Source organism: Anoplophora glabripennis, unplaced genomic scaffold (assembly GCF_000390285.2).
Source record: "Anoplophora glabripennis isolate ALB-LARVAE unplaced genomic scaffold, Agla_2.0 scaffold744, whole genome shotgun sequence".
Taxonomy (NCBI): domain Eukaryota; kingdom Metazoa; phylum Arthropoda; class Insecta; order Coleoptera; family Cerambycidae; genus Anoplophora; species Anoplophora glabripennis.
In genome coordinates this window covers 92,518-114,970 of record NW_019416925.1, presented here as the reverse complement: position 1 = coordinate 114,970, position 22,453 = coordinate 92,518, and the positions used below count along the sequence as shown (strand labels likewise).

Here is a 22,453-nt window from a genome sequence, read left to right as displayed (position 1 = left end):
CAAAAACTGCATAGCAGTTGTATATTTTTTAATAAAATATGTGTCGCTGAGTGAATTTGTGATTTTGTGGATGTCAAAAAGTGCGATGGTTGCTACAATTACTTTCCTTGTTTATTGATTTATTTGATGCGGTGCCATTTTCAAAATTTGAAAGCGATTGTGAAAGAAGTTGAAAAAATTTCGAAAGATATTTAAACTGAAGTACAGTCTGGCTATTAAACTGTAAGATTGAGTGTGTGGTGCTATCTATGTGCGATCAATGGAACTATGTAGTGGGAAGCTTCCCAAGTGACCGAACAAAATTTCATCAGTATACAAGTATCAACCTTGAAGTTACAGCATGAAGTGAGTTTTTGATAGATGTCATGGAAACGTGCAGTGAACAGCATACAGCAATCAAGTTCCATTTTAAAGCTCGTAAAATAGTCACGGGATCATATCAACTGTTACAAATGGCGTATGGTGAGGAGTGTGTATCACATCCGACTGTGTTCCTGTGGTTCGAGAGGTTTCGTGATGGCTGTGACAGCGTGCACGACGACAAGAGGATGGGGCGTCCTCGCACAAGCCGAACAAACAAAAACAACGAAGCTGTGCGCTATACGCTGAAGTCTGATAGTCGATCAACCATCAGAAAGTTGGCAGACCATGTACAACTGATTGACAATCAGACTTCAGCGCAGAACGCACAGCTTCAATGGTTTCGTTTGTTTGGATTGTGCGGGGACGCCTCGTTCTCTCATCATGGTGCACGCTGTCTTGGCTATCATGAAACCTCTCAAACCACAAGAATACAGTCGGACGTGATACACACTCTTCACGGTACACTGTTTGTTGATATGTTTCGGTGGCTGTTTTACTGGCTTTAAAACAGAGCTGTAAGCTGTTCAATGTGCGTTTCTATGACAACTATCAAAAACTCGCTTTACGTAAAATGCTATAACTTCGTGCTAGACATACCTATACTAATCCGGGCGAATTAGGTTTTTTTTTCAAAAATCAGGCCGAACTCGAATTTTATGGGCTTAAAATTAAGTAAAAAAATACAGACAATAAAAGCCTAAATTTGTGTATTTGTAGAGGTCGAGCGTCATATTGTTTATAACAAAAGAAAAAAAAATTATTGCTCTTTTTTCAGTTTTTCGCATATATCTCCGAAAATAAGCCTCTAATCGACATGAGGTATTCTTATGGATTTTCATCCTGAGGAAATTTGCTGCATAGAAATGCTAGAGGCATGCCAGAGTTAGTTTTTCGATATTTTCAACGGTTAAAACAAATTGTAGGGGCTTTGTTAGGCCACGTTTTAAGTCTTGTGACTTTGGAAATTGGCGAACAGCCCGTAAAATTTTTATTTTTCGACTTAGAAGGGTGCGGTTTGGTTTGTTGGAATCCTCGGACGAAATGCTAGAGGGACGCCAGAGTTAGTTTTTCGATATTTTCAACGGTTAAAAGATATGTAGTGGAAAAAAATAAGTTGATTTAAAAAAAAAGCATCCCGGTAGCTGCTTCCTAAGTGCCATAATCCATTTGTTATGTAAGAATTTTGAGAAGTCGAGCGAAGCATGGGCACTGACGTCACAGCGCTTCCCTCTCCTGGCTACCGGTCAGCCGCGTGGATCACGCTGTCTTTAATGAACGTTTACTTGGTTACTTCTTGGTTGAATCCATTAAAAAAAAATTCAGTGTATAAAGTCTACAACGAGATTAAGTTTATTCCAAAATATTAAATAGAACAGCCAAAATACCGCTTAAAGAAAAAAAAATTATCTCGGCTCCTATTGGTCGGATCGAGATTCATGTTTTTTTTAGCACTATTTGATGCAATTGATTTGAAATCTGTATATTAAAAAATTGCCGAGATAAGGACCTTAGTTACCGGTTTTTTTTTGTTAGCAACTTTTTATTTTGCGACTTAAAAATTTGAAATTTGTACAGACCCGAGATAATGTAATTACCTTTCGAACCTTTTCTACAAAATTTCAATATCTTGACTTGGGCAGAAAATATACGTGCTCGCGTTTTCGACTTTATAATTTTGCAATAGGCCGCCATTTTGAAATTTGAGGTCCGAATTATGGGTATTTGTTGAGCAACGGTTATCTTTTCCTGTAGTTCCATCCAATTTCAGTTAAATTTGTTCCTTTTATTTAATTCTGAAAATTTTGCACATTTTTTTTTTCACTGCTAATTTTGCAATGTAAAAAAATGTTTGCGAGCTTTGGCAAAAGCCTATCTTTGTAGCAAATTTCCTCAGGAAGAAAATCGATAAGAATACCTCGTCGATTAGAGGCTTACTTTCAGAGATATATGCGAAAAACTGAAAAAAGAGCAATCATTTTTTTTCTTTTGCTATAAACAATATGATGCTCGACCTCTACAAATATACAAATTTAGGCTTTTATTCTGTGTATTTTTTACTTAATTTTAAGCCAATAAAATTCGAATTAGGCGGATTTTTTAAACAGTCATGTGTTTGGTTTAATTCGCCTGGATTATACATGAAATTTTGTTTAATCGTTTGGAAGGCTTCCAATTACGTAGTTCTGTTGACCGTACAAAAATAGCGCCACACACTTCGCCACAATAAAATCACTCTTAAACTTAATTGCCGCACTGTGATGTTATTTGTAATTTTCTACCTTGTGCAAATTATGAGAAAAAATGTAAAGTATCTATTTATTAAGAGGAAACCTAAAAATTCAGTCTTGATGATTACCGAAGTTATCATTTTAGCTTACCTCCAAAAATTGGCAAGTGGCAACTATAATATTTTTAATGATTTAATGTTTTGAAACAATTTTGGATCAATATTGAATGAAACACAGTGCATTCCATTTTCGATATCCTGCTAAGAAATCTCGATTACAATAGAAAGAGAAATTTGAAGATTTTGTAACAATGACGAAGTAAAAGAAGCAGTCCAATTTTTCCTCAATGAGATGGCGGCGAGCTGGTATGACATGACGCAATGCATCGACAGAAATAGTGATGTAAAAAAATAGAGGAATATTCACGTTTCCAAATGATGTGTCAATTACTGAAATTAAATTTTTTCTACTATTTCTAAAAAACTAGGGGACCTTATTTTTGGGATTACCCTCGTACTTGTTTCCAACTATTAATTCATTTAAAATTTACCCTTTCAACTCTTGGTGAGCTGCTGGCGCTGTCGCCTTCCTGCGCAGGCAACTCTATGATGCTTCCTCTAGCGCCGGATTCGATCCAACTGTTGCGTTGGGACCCTAGTGCTATGCCCGGACCTCCTGCGCCATAGGGGGAGGTCTGTTGAAGTCTCGACGGGTCCAAACCACCGAGTTTGACATACTCGCAAACTGCCATCTTTAAAATAATACATAAATTAGGACCTTTGATTTTCGAACATAGGAAATCTGTTTTTTTTCAGCAATAAAGAAACAAAAAAAAAATGCTATTTCATAACGAAGTTAATGTTTCATTAACGATTGTTAATGACTCATTTAAATAACTAAGATGAATATTAAAATATACAGGGTGCCCCAAATTGCACATGTTACACTTTATCTGGTGATAGAACATCTCAAATTAAGAAAAAATGTTTATAAGCATAAGGTATGTTCTTTTTCGAGATACAGCGTTGAAATTGTAAAAAATGTAATTTTTATTTAAATCTCTTAAAATATTTGACAGATTGATGAAACTTGTGGTAATGACTTTACTAATTATGGGCAAAAATTTGCTGAGTTGATACACAAAGCTGACAACCAGTGGTGGAGATAATGGGGGGTACTATCATTAAAAACAGCAGAATTTCGATGCCAGTGAATAATGGACAAGTCCATTAATTTCGGCTACTAAGAAAAGTATGTGTTCCATTTTATTAAAAAATTTAAATGAAGCCTTTAACATAGTGGAATAAATCTAAAATAACTACAGTACTGTTTCACAAAAGAAATGATTTTTTTGACAGCAAATTAGAAGCAAACTATGACTAGAGCTTATTTTAAATTTAAAAAAAAATAGTTATTCAAGCATGGTTGGGCTTTGGAATAAAATAGAAGACATTTTTATCCAACTGAAATTAAATGCACTTACCCAACTTCCAAACTGTAATGGTTTTGAAATTCTAGGGTTCTTAGTGATAGTATCCCTCATTGACTCCACCACTGATTGGACAAATTTGTGTATCAAATATCAATCATTACCACAGGTTTTATCAAGCCCCGTTAAATATTTTTGGAGTTTTTTAAATTTCAACGTTCTGTATCTCGAAAACGACGCTTTCTACAACCTACATTAATGACTTTTTTCTCATTTTGGTGTTCTATGACCAAGTAAAATTTCTCATGTGCAGTTCAAATCATTCTGCATTATTCTGCTTTGATGATTTAAATTTTAAAAGTTTAATTTGCTAGCTAAAACAATATGCTATAAATAACAATAGGATTGAAGTAAATATTCTAATTTTTATGACTAGATAATTTTCTTCTTAAGCTAAAAACAATTTTTTGTTAGAAATATTTTTTACTGTATTTGTATCACTTCTTGTCACCACTATCAAACTGTTCCACACAAGAACATTTTTAAAGTCTCTCACAGTTGGTTTTATTTTATATTAGTGATGTAAAATAGCATGCTATTTAGTTTTGGGTGATATATATCAAAATATATATCATTATATATATCAGATGAATTTTGTTAAAAAAAAACTATATTCAAATTAGTTTTTTTATATTGCTAATGCCTTGCTGATTAATTTGACACCAAATACATGCCATATATATGAACTTTAAGAAAAGTTATCAAGTGATCGTTATTTTTTTTCATATTTAGATTGGAATTTTATATTTTTTTTATCATACTGACTTCTAATTTTTGTTGCGTGCTACTGACTGTTTATAAGCAAGTACGCTGTTTATTAGCAATTTAGTTTTATCAACCCAGAAATAAAAAATGGGAAATTTCTAGAACAAGAAAATTTAGTCTTTGTATATCACAATACGTACTTAAAAAAAATTAAAGATAAAAATTGAAATAAAAATTATCAAAAACTTATGATAATAAAGAAACTGCTTTAAAGTAGTACTTAAAAATCTGAAAATTTAGGGGTGTACTATAAATGGGGAGACCTAAGAGCGCACGTAATTTCAACTCACCCCTTCCACCCTAGGGGGTGGGGTGAAGGTTTTTTTTAGACGTACCCTATTTATTTTGCGATTTTCGGATTGTACGCGTAAAACTACCCCCAGAAACGCGTTCTTGGGGGTACGTCTAAAAGACCACCCCTCACCCCCTCTGCACCTACTAAGGTGGAAAGGGCCAGTTGAAATCAGGTTCGCTCTTAGGTCTCCCCACTTATAGTACACCCCTAAAATTTCAGATTTCTATATTTATTTTTGAAGGAGAAAAATGCTCATCGAAAAAACGACAAAATCCATACGAGGGTGGTGGTTTGGTTTTTGTGCGAATTCGGCAAGAACGCGCTTTCGGGGGTAGTTTTACGCATAGAATCCGAAACTCGCAAAATGAGTAGGGTACATCTAAAAAAACCACCCGTCACCCCCTAGGGTGGAAGGGGTGACTTGAAATTACGTGCGCTCTTAGTTCTTCCCATCTATAGTACACCCCTAAAATTTCAGATTTTTATATTCATTTTTGACGGAGATATTCCAGGTACCCAAGAGCTACTACAGTCCAACTCAAGCCTACCACACCACAAGTTTTTAGTTTTAAAATGTAAGGTTATGTTTGAAATTTGGCTTTATTCATGAAATGGCGGGAAAATTGATATATATCAGCTATTAACATAAATATAATAGCTGATATGTATCAAAAATTGATATATATCAATTTGTTATATATTTTCACTCACATCACTATTTTATATGATTAAAACTGAACAAAACTGTGGAGGGAAAGAAGTACATATATTACTCTATTCATTTTGTAAGCAAAATGACTGCTCAAATCAATTTTGAATAGGTACCTTCATTTTATTACAAAAGTCGTGTAATCATTAATTACTTCTGATATTAAATTCTATGCATTTCGGGAATAGTAATTTTATTCAGTAATTATAATAGCCATTTACATCGCGAGGGAAGAAAATACCACTTTATCTTCCACAGTTTGTCACTTTCACATCCAGCTTCAAAATTCAAGGAAGGAAAAGGTATTTCTTTCCAGAGGGATGTATATGACTTTTTTATATTACCTTTCATTACGTTGCCTTTAATACTTGATCTATTTGTATTTGCTGCTTTTTTATAGTGTCTTTATTAATATATTCAAAATTTAATTCGCAATAATAAAGAAATCAGAAGTTGTCACCTATAACTATTAAATATCAATGCACTTGTAGCACTGCTACAACACTAAGTGTTGGTTTGTGCAACACAAACAGTTCCTGTTTAAAATTTCAGCACCGCTATTTTCCTCAAATTTTCGAAGAAATTAACTGTTTTAGTAAAATGATGTTTCTCAAAACAATTTGAAAAAGGCTACGGTGGTCTTACATCTTCTATCTCAAGAACCAAGAATAATATAGCAAGACTATATAAAGTTTTTCTCTCCGTACAGCAAAAATGGCATTCTCTGCTCCCAAAGGAGGAAAATCCTGTTTTCTTATATAAACTAATGCAACAAATTAAAAGGTCAAACGAATTTCCGAAATTTTTTCGTGATTTTTGACAGACTGTATTTAGGTGAAAAATGGTCGTATCGGGAATTAAAAAAAAAAAACATTTTGAAGCTCTAAGATTCTAGTTTTTAGATCTTGCAATCGAAATTTTTTAGGAGCTACAGTTATCATGCAATTCTAAGAAGGAGCCCACGGACTTTTTTCAGCTAAGCCATTGCATGGACCAGATAGCTTGTCTATTCAGTTTCAATTTCCATTTTTTTAAGTTTCGATACGACCATTTTTCATCGAAATATCGGACTTTTAATGGAAAAGGATCATTTTGTCTTCAATCATCAATATCTCGACGACAAATAGTCGTACAGATAATTGAAGGGCAGTTTCGAAAACTGGAATAAATTTCCGATAACATGCTGCTGCAACTTTTTAAAATTTTTTTTTTTTTTCATCTTTTACACAAATTTAAAATAACAGGTTTATGATTTTTTAGAAAATTGACGGCTAAATTAGAATATTCACGAAATGACTAATATGAAGCATGACTTTTATAGTTCGATATACCCTCGATATACCCAGAAGAACCCTGTGAAGTTTCATCTCGGAGCAAACTGTTACTTTGTTTCAAACAGTCAAACTTTTGAAAAAAATTAAACGTTTTTTCAGCTTAAATACTTCATAATCATGAGTAAAATGGAAAAAAAAATTTGAGGTTTTTTCACATTTTTACCACAAATAATGTTTAAAATTGATGAAAAAAAAGTTTTTCGAAATTTTTGAAGTTTTTTTTTGTTTTTTTGGAAAACCTTTCAGGCATTGAAGAAAACAAAATTCAATTGTTTCTAACACGATTTGGCTTTTCCGTCCTATGCTTCTGTTCATCAATTTTTAATTAATTTTGATCCCGATTCATATCGTTTTCTGAGACAAATTTCTAATTAATGTTTGTGCAATCTGTAATCACTTAAAAACCAGTTTTTTTTTTAAACTACCCTTTTTCTTCTCTGAAAAAAATTGCAAAATGTTTTTTTTCATCAATTTAGTTACTTGCGGTAAAAATGTGAAATCCTCAAAAAATTTTTTTTTTCAATTTAATCATGATTATGAAGTGTTTAAGCTCAAAAAACGTGACTCTTTAATTTTTTTCAAAAGTTTGTTTGAAACACAAACAGTTCTCTAAATCGACATGAAACTTAACAGGTTTCTTCTGGGTATATCGAACTATAAATGTCATGCTTAACATTAGTCACTTTGTGAACATTTCTAATTTAACCGTCAATTTTCTAAAAAACTATAAATTACGTTTTTCCTGTTTTTTAAAATGAAAATTTTTTTTTCGAAAAGTTGCGGCTGCTATAGGAACTTTATTCCAGTTTTCGAAACTACTCTTCATTTCCCTGTACTACCATTTGTCGCCGAGATATCGATGATTGAAGAAAAAAGGATGCTTTTCCATTAAGTCCGATATTTTGATGAAAAATGGTTTTCTCAAAATTTAAAAAAAAAGGAAATTGAAGCTATCTGGTCCATGCAATGGACTGAAAAAAACTTTTCCAAGTCCGTGGGCAATTCGCAAAATTTTTTTGTCCCGCTATTTCTTAGAATTGCATGATAACTGTAACTCATAAAAAATTTCGGCCGGAAGATCTAAAAACTAGAATCTTCATCTGATACAACCATTTTTCACCTAAATACAGGCTGTCAAAAATCACGGAAAAATTTCGGAAATTCTTTTGACACTTTCATTTTTTGCATTAGTTTAGTTGAAAAAATTACCAAAAAAATACACAAATTCAATTAATGATCGAGTAAGTTTTTTGGAAAAAGCACTCAGATATTTTGATTTATATTATTAATAGCCTATTTTAATTACATTTATACATGGAAGTCAGTTTTTTATTATTATATTATTTATGTAAAGCCCTTTTAAAGAGCTTTTTAACAAACCTACATATTGCACCTTACCTCTTTTAGAACTTTTTTTAGAATATTATGGGTTAAGACTTTTTTAAATGTTTCTCACATACTTATTTACATGGAAACTGAATTCGAAAACAAATCTATTTTAGTCGCTAAGTTTTTATTTTTAATAAATAAATAATAAAAATCAAAGGGAACTGTGGGTAATAAAGTAACTACAACTTTTTGTTTGGAATACTGGACATTTGGATAAACGTGTATTCACATTCATGGGATTCTACGGTACAAATATAAGAAATTTAAATAATTTTAAATATATTTACGGAGTTAAACACTTTTCAATCTGGTAACTAAAACTTCAAACTGACAAGTAATGGGATGGGACATTTCACACTGTACATAAATAAAACATTTTTGTAACTAAGGATCTACATTACCTGGTCAATTAGAAGGTGTGGAAGCTTGTTCGCGACCTCAGTATTTGCCGGATAGTGTGTCAATAAATCGGGTATCAAATGAGGTGCTTCTTGTTTTCTCTGCTCGACAACCTGAGCGCCATATTCTGCCAATGGTTTGATGGTCACCACATGTGGGATTAATACCAGTAAACTGATAACGATGGCATGTAAATTGAATTTCTGAGCATTTGGGAGGGACGTACTGTTCAACGCCAAGCTTTGGATCCTAAAAATTTGCTGTATATAATATACGTTTTGTACGTTATCATTATTATTGCTTGTGCCACATTCTATTCTCGTTCCTAAAACTTCTTCACAGTACACCCACAGCGTACTCTTAAGCTCAAATAAAACACATTACTGTGTCCTGTCTTGATAACTCATGTTAACATGTGTTATCACGATATATGCTGATCCTATTCTGACATGTTTAAATATTATTTATGGGTAAAAGACAATACCAATTTTGATCAGTTGGCGCTACATTGCTGTGATTAATGAAATGAGAAATAATCACATTTTTAACCATCAACTGTGCTCAAATACTTTGTCTAAACGTATATACTTCAGGCATATTAATTATAAAATTAAAAGCAAATGCCACCAAATTTGGAATATTATATAAATTTTAGTTCTAAAGATTTAATAGAAATTTTCCTGATCTGTAACAAAAAAAAAGATATTTAATTAACACAGATTGGAAAAATTGAAAGATCAAAGTAGGCTTGCCTGTCTTTTTGTTTCTAACAAGGCCTACTTAATTTATTAGAAATAAAAATATGGTACAGATAATTTTTTAATCTAGCAGAACTATTCCCCCAAAATTTCTGGGTAAAATTTTTTTGTCATTACATCATGAGTTCTAAAGACAAAATCAACTAATTTCTTAATAGGGTACATCTGTTTATGGTGGTCCATTCAGAACTACACAAAACTTTCGAACAAAGGTAGACTCTTTTTTAGAGATGGGAAAATTCCCAAACTATGAAAATTCCTGGAAAGTTTCCATTGAAAATTATGGAAATTTTCCGAAAATTTCAAAAAATTTTTTTGGATTTGGTATTGTGTTCTACATATCATCAGCTTTCCAAAAAGACCAAATACTTATATTCATTTTTATTTATATTGGTATAAATATTGGAAAAATATAAATTATGTATTAATCATCCGTTAGAAAAATTACATGCTGAGGGTTACAGTATACAGTATACAATATTTATTTTTATTTTTTAACAAACAAATAGTAAATACATTAAATAATTATACTAGTTTTAAAATGTAATTGTACTTTGGTTCAACTATCAAAATTCATATTAAATTTGAAAAGGAGGCAATTTATGAGTCTTGTATTGCTCTCTATTATGTAGATTGTAGACTTAACAGAGCTTAAAATGAGTAAGTGTAAGTGTTTTCTAACTTATTTGGATAATATGGTCTTCTGGTATTCCGAATTAACCGAAAATCTGCAATTAACTAACGATTTTTTGTGTATGTTCATAGAAGTTAGAAGTAAAATTGGCTCCAAGTTTATAAATTGTTAGAAATATTCCCGGAAAATTTCCGACAGAAATTTTTTCAGAAACTTTCCAGGGAAAATTTCTCGAGCTTCGATTATTTCTTCCCGGAAAATTTTCGTTTTGGAAACTTTCCGGGACGGAAAATTTCCCATTGCCCATCTCTACTTTTTTTTGATAAAATGAAAAATATATAACGAGCGTTCAAATAAAAACGTGGTTGAAGTTGGCTCTGACACATTGGACGTAGGGAGTAGCTTATAGCGACCAACTTAACCTCATTTCTCAACTATATAACTTTATTTTAAAGAATAATCGTGATAACAATAACAGACAATTAAAGGAGCTGCGGAAAGTGTCCCCCTCCTTGTTATAACAATAAATTAAAGCAGCTGCTGAAAGTGTCCCCCTCCTTGTTCCAAGCTCTTTTCGCACCTGTTCCTCAAATAATTAAAGATATTTTCTAAGATGCTCGGGGTATTATTAATTTCACGAATCTTGTCTATAAGTCGAGCCTCAAGATGGTTTAAATCAGGAATAGGCAGTTCAAAAATAGTGTTTTTAAGGTAAGGCCACAAAAAGAAATCACACGGCGTAATATCGCATGGCCTCGGTGGAAATTCATGTTCAGCATTGAGACTTATTAGTCGATTTTGGAAAACTTCCCTCAACATATTCATCGTCTCGCCTGCCGTATGTGCCCTTGCGCCATCTTGTTGAAAGTAAAAGTTTGTAATTTCGTTTTCTTCCAGCTGGTTAACAAAAGGAGCGATAATTTCTTCTCTATACCTCTATACCATTAAAAAAAATAGGTCCATAAATCCTCCTTCGATTGAGAGCACACCAAACTCCAATTTTTTGAGCGTGTAAAAGCGACAAAAAAGTTATCTAGTTTTTCAGAAGACCACATTCTCATATTCTGTGAGTTTACGTAACCACTTAAATGAAACCAGGCTTCATCAGAAAAAAATGTGATATTATGAAGTTCACCGTAGTTGTTTAAAAACCATTCACAAAATACAGCCCGTCGTGGAAAATCAACTTCATCAAGTTCTTGCTGACAAGTTAAACGATAGGAGAACAAACGCAAATCTTTTTTTAACACTGTGTGGCAGGTACCGACTGATACTCCCACCATTTGTGATAAAACACGTACAGAAGTTCTTGGCGCATTTTCCATTATTTGTTGGACATTTTCTTTTAATTCATCAGTCCGCTTTTTAGGTCGGCCGCTTCCTTCTTTTCTTGTTACACTGCCCGTTTCACGAAAAACATTAACACAACGCTGAACTGCACTTTGAAAAATTTTGTACTCGACAACGCCGGGAAATTGATTTTGAAATTCTATGAAACATTCCTCAATAGAATACTTCCATATTCCATCAATCTTGCATCCATTTCTAAAGTAGGACTCTATGATAAACACTTTTTGTTCTTGAGAAAACACCATTTTAAACGCTTTTTAAAACGAAAATATTCAAATTGATAGCGGCGATATAGCGCTTTGACAGATGACGTTTAAGTTCATTTGCTATACGCTACGCCCTACGTCCAAATTTTCAGAACCAACTTGACCACGTTTTTATTTGAACGCTCGTTATTTTTTTCATTCTTTTACCTCCAACTTTGGACACACTGTATAAGAATTGTTATTAGTTTTTCTATTAAATTAATGTTATTAATTACCCTAACAAAAGCTGCAACAAATCTATGACTGTTTCTGCGCTTGCCAGTTCTATACAAAGTAGTGCCAATGTAGTGTAAACTGCCTCGATGTTATCAGGAGTATTTGTATCCATTTGTAAACTCGTGTACAGTGCGTCATAAATTATTGGTCCATGCTTATTAATAAATATCAGATCTGGCCTTGAGCATTTCTCTATTGTCAAGTCTAATTCCAATGTGTTAACCCTGTAAAAAAATTGAGCTGTTAATAATGTCAATAAATGAAAATGGAGACACATATATCACAATCCAAATTTGTTAAAGGAGAAAGGTGTTTGAATATTAAACAGTAAATCGTACATGATGTGAACATTACGGGTTTATTAAGGATGAGTGCTGGCACAAACATGTAAAAAAAATGTTAGGCAAAGTAATAAGAGGAATAAAGATGTCACCAAACATACAACTAGTGGCAAAAAATAAAAGTTCGGTAATAATTCTAGATCTCTAGGAGTTAAACTGTCAAATATAAAGTTACATATAAATAAAACGACCTTTTAACTTTTATAGAGTATAACAGTCATTCAAAGTACCAAGGTTTTTCAGGTTGTGACGTTACAGAAGTAAGTATATTGCACTTCCTTAGCCTCAGCGAAGATTTTTTTACCTGACTGCTTTTGTTGTTCTAGGGCTAGGCTCTGTTGATTCAAAGACTGCTATGGATGAAAAAAGTTCTTCCAGCGTAATTTTTCTAAATTATACATATCATATCGTCCCTATTATCATGTAGAGGCATATGTGTATATCCATTTCTTGGATTATACACCCCTATGTGATAAGAGGGACGATATGTATGTATTTACATACTGCAAAAACAAAGGGAGTGTATTTTAACATAACGTTGTTTTAACCGGCCAAATCGTTATCCGGTCAGTGTTCCGAAATGGTCGGTTAAGGGAGTCCATTGTAGCTTAATCCAGAAGTCTTCTTATTCTCGCACTTACTAATGTTCAGCCATGTAGTAAAAACATGTGCACTAATAATTAATCTATGTCTAATCCTAACCCTCTAACTAAATTAGAGTATATTTTCTCCAACTCCACTTGAATACTAACATTTTTTTGAAAGGGTTTACAAAAAAAAAAAGTTGAATATCACTGTTTTAGAGAGCCACCATTGTCTGAGAAGCAGTTCTTTCTGTAGCAGTCTTAGAACCAACAATAACAACCACTGGTAGGCCTAGGGGTTCTGATAGCAGGTCCACCCTCATAGAACCTAGCCCGAGAACAAGGGCAGTTCAAAGATTCCTAATAGCTGTTTTACATTGACAATTTATTGATCAATTAATTTATGAAGCCGCTTCATCAAGAAATTGGAGAAGTGTAATGCACCAAATCTGCTGTCAAATAACTTGATGAATTTATTCATCAAGTTCTTGACGAATTAGAGCATGTTCTGATTTTCGTCAATTTCTTCGTGAAGTTTGGAAGTACCAACCCAACAGATTTCCAGCCTTAGATCAGTAATGAGGTTATGATATTGGAATGTAAATAATTGTGTGGCGACGTACTAGTTTTGCATTGTTTTTACTGATTTGTTACTTACAAACACTAACAGTTATATAATACATATGTGTATATGGTATAGTGATACAAAACGGTACCGCTGTTGTATCACTACTATTATGAGTGGAAAGGTGGCATTTTTGAAATTTATTTGCTTCTTTGATTTGTTGGTAGAATTGATTCATGCGTCAAAAAAATTGACAGATTCTGTAGCAATGTAAAACTTCACTGTTTACCAATAAATTCGTGAATTAATTCATGAAGAACTTCGTCAATTTATTCATCAATAAATTGTCAATGTAAAACAGCTATAACTAAAGCTAAGGAAATATAATGTAACTACTTGCGACATATATGGATACCTGCAGGAATATGGATTTAATTTTTTTTAACTATTTTCCACCAACTCGACTCTTCTGTAATTTTTATATACAGGGTTTTATATACTTTGCTATAGCAAAAGTACCAGAATGGCAGAATAACTCGATGGGAGAGCATTTTAGAGAAAAATGTTAAATACAAAAGTTTCAGGATTTCTCCCTGGCTATCTGATGGTGACATTGACAATGATCTTGAAGATCATTTCAAGGTCAAATGTGATTTTTCAAATGGGACTCTATACTTTTGATCCCAGAAATGACGAGAGCTGAAAATTTTGAAATTGCGAAGCCTGAAGGCAAGGTTTAGTGAACCCGGCCAGTGAAGGCAAGGTTTAGTGAACCCAGCCAATGCAGGCAAATGAAGGCACATGAAAGAATATTTTTTTCTAAAATGCTCTCCCGCCGAGTTATTCTGCCGTTCCCGTACTTTTGCTGGTTTGATCTTGTGGGGCCCCAAGGTCAAAAGGGAGGGGTCACTCGAGGTCATATCTGAACGTAAAATTTTCCGCTCTTTTCATTTCTGGGGTCAAAAGTATAGGGTCCAATTTGAAAAATCACATTTGACCTAGAAATGATCTTCAAGGTCAAGATCAACGTCAAGGTCACCATTGGATAGCCAGGGAGAAATCCTGAAACTTTTGTATTTAACATTTTCCTCTAAAATGCTCTCCTGCCAAGTTATTCTGCCATTCCGGTGCTTTTGCTACACCCTGTATAATAGCTAACTAATGAATGAAATGAATAAACCGTATTTTGTATGGTAGGTGTCACTTCAGTGGTTGGTATCAAAAATGACCCCATAAAAAGATATAATTCTCATTTTCCACCGTTTTTAATCGAGTAAAAATTCTAGAAAAAAATCTATAATATGTAATTCGCATATATTTATAAATAGTTTCAACCTCATTAAGATATCTCGAGTACTTTTGAAAAAAAAATTAATTTAATGTTAAGGGTTGCCACGCCCATTATTACCCAATTAATGGGGGCAGAACTCTGAAATTAAGTGAAGATATTTTAGATGAAGAATAATAAATACAAGGTAAGAATTCTTCATTAGAAGTTGGTGCAGTTTTCATATGCTTAATCGGCTATACCCTTTGGAATGTACTGTGGTAGGAATCCAATGGTTTAATAGTCAAGCGTGTAAAATTAATTATAAATACCGATTGTTTTCAGTGTGTTTTGAACTTTCAACAGTGAAACACTGCTTATTGTAATAGAAAATTCTTACTACCTTTTACTTGCCTATTTTTTGTACTTTTCACTCTTTACTTTTCACTTTTGTGGCTATCTTCTGTTTTCAAAATTAGTATTAAAAAATAGGTAATCTGCACAGTGAAAGTGAATAGCTGAAGCTTCTTAAAATGCCTAACATTTATGTAAATTATATTTTTTTATAAAACAGAATTATTCTTTGCTTTTTTAATTTTGTAAAATAAAAAGTGAAAAGTTGAAAAATACTTTAAAAAATAGGTCCCTGAGTTGTGGGGGCACGGCTAGGGATACCAGATCTATGTATTTCATGACAGACCCGGAGACATTAAAATATTGTGTTACATTTAACCATTGCCTACAGGGCGTTTGTATAATTGATGTCAAAAAAAAAAAGAAAAAAAGGTTATGCAATCAGGAAATCTGGGAGACAAAATGTTTTCGATGTCTAAAAAAAATGTGGGAGGCATAAAATGTTTTTGAAGAAATCACGATTTTTCCTCAACAAACCCGAAGAAATGACATTAACTTGGAGCCAGAAGATGTACCATCAAACCCCGAAACCTCCGGGTCAAACCCGGAGATCTGGCAACTCTAGACACGGCTCCAACTGATCAGCAAAATAATTTATTGAACGCTCTTTAAGGTCTTTTAAAGAGAATTCATCAACTCTCTCTGCAATTTAGAAAATAACTCTAACAGAAGAAGATTCAAAATTATGTAGATCGATAAACCGGCATGAAGCAAAATGGCACTATCATCATGCTCGAGATGGGCCCCTGCTGTTAGCACTGGCAGGTGAACCGCTCACAGTGGCGTTTCAGCTATATTTTCACCACCTGAACCTTCAAAGGTTACGCGTTTGAACAACAGAACTGAAATTTAGGTTTGATTTCGAGGCAATGGAACCTAGGCAGCATTTTTTAAACTTCTCTAATGCTAGAATCCCAAGAAATTATGACAGTACTCTCAGACCCCTAACGATTGTAACTTAATTTTCAAACTGGATATATAAAAAACAGAAAACTTACGTTGGCTTGGAGAGTTTTTCTAGGTTTTGATGCCTATCGATAAGAGTGTGCAGAATTTTTTGTACGAGTAGTCTCATGTCAGGATCTGGAGCGAGAGACATCCTTAAGAGAGGCTCCAAAAATGAAACAGGAAATGTCGTGTTTAAATGGATCGTTTGGTATTTTGTCCCAACCTAAAAAAAAAAATAAAAGAATAATTGAAAATAATTTATGGAATATTTTCTTTTTTGTTTACCTTTAACAAACTCTTCAGCAATATACTCTGCAGCAAATTATCTGCCGGCGTGTGATTGTCGACCAATGGGAAAGGAATCTTGCTCATAATGAACATCATTATTTCGATCTTCTGGTAATCCGGAAGATGATTGGCAAACTCTCCCAAGGCATTGATAAGAGCTTCTTGGTACTCCTTTTCTTCAGTTTGACTAGCTTCGTTTCTAACAGAATCCCGTAAATGGCTCAACAACGAGTTGATGATTTCTAATACTGATGGGCCTACGAATACAATGTGTTACCATATTTATGAATGGTACTTCTGAAGTCTGTTTTACTTACCAACACTTTCACCTGCTGCTATGGCTATAATTTTAGCTAAAACTCCTGCGATACTTGTTCTAATTGTGGGACTCGATTTGGAATTTTCGTCTAAATGCGCCATCAATGTTTCTACGACTGTATACGAATATTGTGCCTAAAAATGTTTTTCTTTTCATATTACATAGAATGCACGGAGGTAAAATGCTGAAAATTTGTGAGCTGAGGCTATTACCTTCTTCGTAAGAAGTTCACAAAATATTTGATTTGATTCAAATCTTAAAATACAGGGTGTTACGATATTCATACAGTAGCATGTAAAAGTGAAGAAAAAGCTTATACAGGGCGTATTTAAATAACACCGAAAAAATTTAAGCGGCGATTCTCTGATGAAAAATAATAGGGATCTTTAGTATAAAATTTTTTGAAAAAACTGAAGTTACACCCCTCCAAAAATTTCAAAAAAAATTTGTTTTTTTTTTATCTTCCATGTATATCAAGCTAAAGAAACCAAACTTGGTGAACATTATCTGTCGATAAAACTACTTTTTGAAATTTTTTCAATCCTGAAATATTTTTGTAAGAGGTTGAAATAATCAACCCTTAGGGGTCATCCATTAATCACGTAGGGGAGGGAGGGGACTTCGGATAACATCACTATTGCTCACAATGGGGGAGAGGGGGTTGTTACATATCACGTGTATATTTTAGCGCAACCATGCCCGAGAATGCCTTGCTGTGAGCTGCGATATGACATCACGATAAGTAACGCGCAATTGATGTCGTCAATCTTTGTAAGATCGACCGTCGCCTTGCCTGCGCTGGCTGATAACCACCAGTTTTTTTATTGATTTTCATAAAAAAATATACTGAAAATATTTTAACAAAAAAAATACACGTGATGTTAGATGGGGGGGGGGGCGTAGCTTACAACCTCATCACGTATCACCAGGGGGAGGGAGGGTGTAAAAAAAGTGGCCTAAAAACCTCACGTGATTAATGGATTATGACATTTTTGGCAAAATACACTCACGTTAAACAGCTCATCTTTTTAAAAATGCATTGTAATACATTTAATTTTTTTTCTCCTAAATCCTTAACTTTTCGAAAAAACTTGAAGAGATCAAAAAGTTAGTAAGCGAATGTGGCTTTTTAGACATATTCTTTAAAAGCAAAAAATTTTATTGAAAAAAATTATAAGAAAAATGCCATAAATGTTGATTATTTCAACCCCTTACAAAAATACTTCAGGGTTGAAAAAATTTAAAAAATGTTTTTTTGGCAGATAGTGTTCACTAAGTTTGGTTTCTTTAGCTTGATATACATGGAAGATAAAAACGAAAAACAATTTTTTTCAGAAATTTTTGGAGGGGCGTAACTTTTCAGAGGAGTTTTTTCAAATACATCATTATGCACTTAGTTTGATATCGAGGTATAAAAAAATTGAAAAATACATTTATGCATGATGACACGGGATTTCTTTTTGCATTACGATTAACATGATAGAATATTTCTTTTCCAGTCTATTGGATCGGCAGAGGCGACCATTAGATGGCTATTTCACTCAACGGACCAACTCCATGTAGCCGTTTATTAACGAGTTTTTGGAGTATTTAAAATTTTTGATCAAACAAATGACACCATGGATCATACATAATTCAGCTGTCAAAGTCAATGGTGCAGAAGATGTTTAACAACATTTTGAATAACTATTACGATTATTTTCTTGTTTTCTTTAGTTTACATAAGCTTTTTACTTTGACGCAAGCTGTGAAGCAGCGATCTACCTGTGGGGCACATAGTGCAACGTGCAATCCTTCATTTATCTAGCAGGCATGTTTTTGTTTAAATGTCCCCTGATTTAACCCCACTAGATTTTTTTTGTGGGGTTATCTAAAAAGCAATGTGTATGTGAGCAAACCAGACACTATAGGCTTTTTTTCGCGAGTGAATATTGGTGAATACGTCTGACTTGTAGTTACTGTTTCTATCTTTTTTAATCTTATTTCTAACCTTGTCTAACCTGAACAGATCGCGAAAATGTATATATTCACTATTCAGTGGTGCAGCCTGTCATATAATATGTACTTTAACAACTTTGACATATGGGTTCTAACTTCTAACCAGTAACCATAATTTGTCATCCTTTATTGCTTCCAGTAGTCTAGTGTAGTGGGAATTGGTGTTATCTCACTATATAATATATGTATTTGCTTCAAATAAAACTGAAGGAATATATCAATGCTTTCTTTGGAATATTTTTAAGTGGCAAATTTAAAAAGCGTGAAAAGTATGTAGATTCTGATGTTGCAAGATATGCGAATATTCGACATAATCGTTATCGTAAAAGAGTGGAATTTGGTCATTTATGTCAATGGCTACAAAACAGAAATTGTGACATGGCTCTATATTTTTTGATATTTTTGTGGAATGAGGATGATGATGTTCCTTATTTATGTTATAAGTTTAGAGAATCATATCATATATTCTCTATTCCAGAAAAAAATTAAACTAGAAAGAGGTTAGGTTGGTTTTTTATGTAATTCATACGAAAAAGACCTGAATTACAAATGATTCTACCAATATTATCTCTGGCCTAGGTCATAAAAAAAAGAGGATAATCCTGAAGCAAAGTGGATCGCAAATATATCCCATACAGAAAATTAATATTACCATTAAGTAAAATATTTGCTGTTTCAACGTCTACGTTTACTAAAACATCTGTGCATCAAAAGATTAAATTTAAACTGACCACTTCCACAGCTGTATCAGAATCCATCATTTTGCTGAACAATTTTTATCCTCATTTAAACAAAATGTCAAAAAGAAAAGGGTTAAGTTACCAGCTGACAATACTAGTTGAATATACCAACAGAATATTCAGCTGAAGGGTGAAGAGTTCAGTCATTTGATCTAAACTTGTGACGTCACATAGTAGTTTAAATGACTGACTATTCTCGCAAAAACGTAATATTCACTCATACTACACATACTACAACATACGACTTCACTCGCGAAAAAAAGCCTTTTGGAAGGATTGAAAAATCGTATCAGAGAAGAAGTTCGAAATACAACACCAAATGTTATTCAACATATAATTGATAATTTTGAACACCAAATTGGGCATTGTGCAATGGTTAATAGGGGCCACTTTGAACATTTGCTGTAATAAATTAAAAAGTAATACTAAATTATTGTTTTCATTTAATTTCTCAATTTTTTGACAACTATGACAAAAAAGTAGGTATAACCTTATATCGCTGAATTCATCTTTAGAAGGGCTATCTATTTATACCATAAATTATGTGTCCTATTAAAAAAAATATCGGTAATGTTATAAGTCTGTCAAACGGCTCAAAAAAATTGAAAATGTTGCAGAAAAGTGACAATTTCTATTTATTAATTGACCATTCCAGCGATTTTTTTAAATTTCAACTGAAAATTTTTTTTTAATTTTGTTCCATTATCTTGGGACACACTGTATAAATTACTTACACAGTCAATTTTTTTTTTATATTTGAAATACATACCTGAATTGAAAACATTATAATTCGGAAAGTATGGATTGCAAATTGATTAGGAACCCATAACTTGTGAAGATCAAAATGTCTGAAAAGAAATATAATTTTTTTAAACTAGAATTAAAACATTACCAGATTTACACATCAGAACATTTCTGCTTTTAATTTTTGCAAAATTGTGCATTTTCATCTTAATTAATGCAGTAAATCTTGGTCCTTACCTCAAAACAGGTCTGAGTACGGCTCTGATATGTCCAAACGAGGCCCTACCAACTAGTTCCCTCATACAAGTTTCAGCCAGCATTGGTGGATCTAAAGTGTCTTCCGGGGCCACGTCTATACTCCCAGGCTCTTTTTTGTGGAAGCCCGATTCCTAAAAATTTACAAAATTTGTTATTTCAACTTGTTTTTATATGTACACCAATACATTTTTTATCTTCATACTCTATTTGTATAGTAAACATTACATATGGGAAACGTAGGAAGCCACAAAATGACAAACACATAGTTCGATTACTTACCTGCATATTAAACAACAAGCTGGGTACTATCTTGTCCATGTGGACGGGCTCCCAAATATTCTCCACCAAATCATCCGACACCGTTTTCCGTACAACGGCCTGCAACCCTTTGATTCCAGCTATTCGTATTTTATCCCTAATGTCCTCTCGGTCTCCGCTGTGGCACATGGCAGAAAACTTGCTTACAAAGAAATCATATCTTCGATGGTACGATGGAGTGTCTTCTTCTATATTTGCAAATTTAACGAACTAAAAATAATAGGAATATTTGCAAAAAAATACATGTTAACCTAAGATTAGCATACAATATTTTATCAGTACATTTTGTGGGTAAAATAAGTTCCAGATAAAATAATGAAATTTGAAATAAAGAGGTTGGAAAATATACAGTCATAGTCTCAAAATGTTATATAAAATGCATGTAAAATGAAGGATACGTTTATTTTAAGGTTATGTGATATTATTGCCAAAATGATCGCTAGTTCATACATTTAGTTTTTAGTTTTTTAGGACTTGTAGTTTCTTTCAACCGCAAAGAAAATGGAAATATAAATAATAAGAAGTAGTAGTAATAATAATTAACTCAAATTGGTACTTTTATTTTTATTTCAAATTTTATTTTACCTGTATTCCCCAAGCAAAAAATTTGGAAAATCATTAAATTAGTCTATTAATACACTGATGGGGTAAATTCCCGCCTAATCTCAAAAACTTAAAACATCTATATCTCGAAAATGGTTGAGTTTTTGAATTTGTAACAAGTATACATTGTTTACTTATAATTGAACGTACATATACTCCACGGTCGAAATTATAGAGTGTGATTCATCGCTAGTTTTTGGACTAGTAAGGGGGCTGAAGCGTGCCAGGAACGAAAATCCATTGGCGTGTCTGCGTAAAAGGCAACAATTTATAGAAAATAATGAAAAAAGATAATAAAACATAACATCTAATATTTTTTACGGTTTGCTATAACAGGCACTTTGATCCATTTTAATTATTACAGCATTTTAAAACGTCCCAATTGTGTATTTTTAATTTATAAATTTATTATAGCCATGGAATTAGACGCCTCGTCTACGATTATGCTATGACGTTTCTCAGGACGGGTTAAATCAAGTCCGTTTACACCCACTAAAAAAGCATTTCCCTATTCCCTACCAAGTGCAAAAGACAGAGATAGAATATAGATCGACGTTCAGTGTAACTCGGTCTCTAGACGATTATAGAATCTATTGATGTGCGTAGCGAGCGGCACAAAGATAAATAATATTGAACCGTATAAAAATCATTTTATATTTTATACACATTATGGTAATAGTGTTTTTATATTATGTCTTAGTCACTCTTTATAATTTCGACCGAGGAGTAAAGTTCAATAATTTCTAGTTAAAAAATTCAAAATTGTAAAATACAAATAGACATATTGTTACATTGATAGGACAGTATAACTAGCGCCCCCTAGACTTGACCCTATCTATTACTGGTTGCATATTCGTATTTCCCACTTCAA

General features: G+C 33.0%; 1 protein-coding gene across 2 annotated transcripts in view; it reads right to left on the bottom strand.

Moving 5' to 3' along the window:
* LOC108914870 (protein EFR3 homolog cmp44E) overlaps positions 1–22,453 on the bottom strand; it is a 28,919-nt gene that overhangs the window by 933 nt on the left and 5,533 nt on the right. For both annotated transcript variants that reach the window (XM_018720785.1, XM_023455691.1), the window contains exons 4-12: positions 20,941–21,189; positions 20,641–20,792; positions 20,429–20,507; positions 16,920–17,055; positions 16,600–16,859; positions 16,365–16,537; positions 12,195–12,419; positions 8,974–9,220; positions 3,142–3,342 (exon numbers count right to left, since the gene is read on the bottom strand). In XM_018720785.1, coding sequence (XP_018576301.1) covers positions 3,142–3,342; positions 8,974–9,220; positions 12,195–12,419; positions 16,365–16,537; positions 16,600–16,859; positions 16,920–17,055; positions 20,429–20,507; positions 20,641–20,792; positions 20,941–21,189 — 1,722 coding nt within the window. The remainder of the gene's footprint in view (positions 1–3,141; positions 3,343–8,973; positions 9,221–12,194; positions 12,420–16,364; positions 16,538–16,599; positions 16,860–16,919; positions 17,056–20,428; positions 20,508–20,640; positions 20,793–20,940; positions 21,190–22,453) is intronic.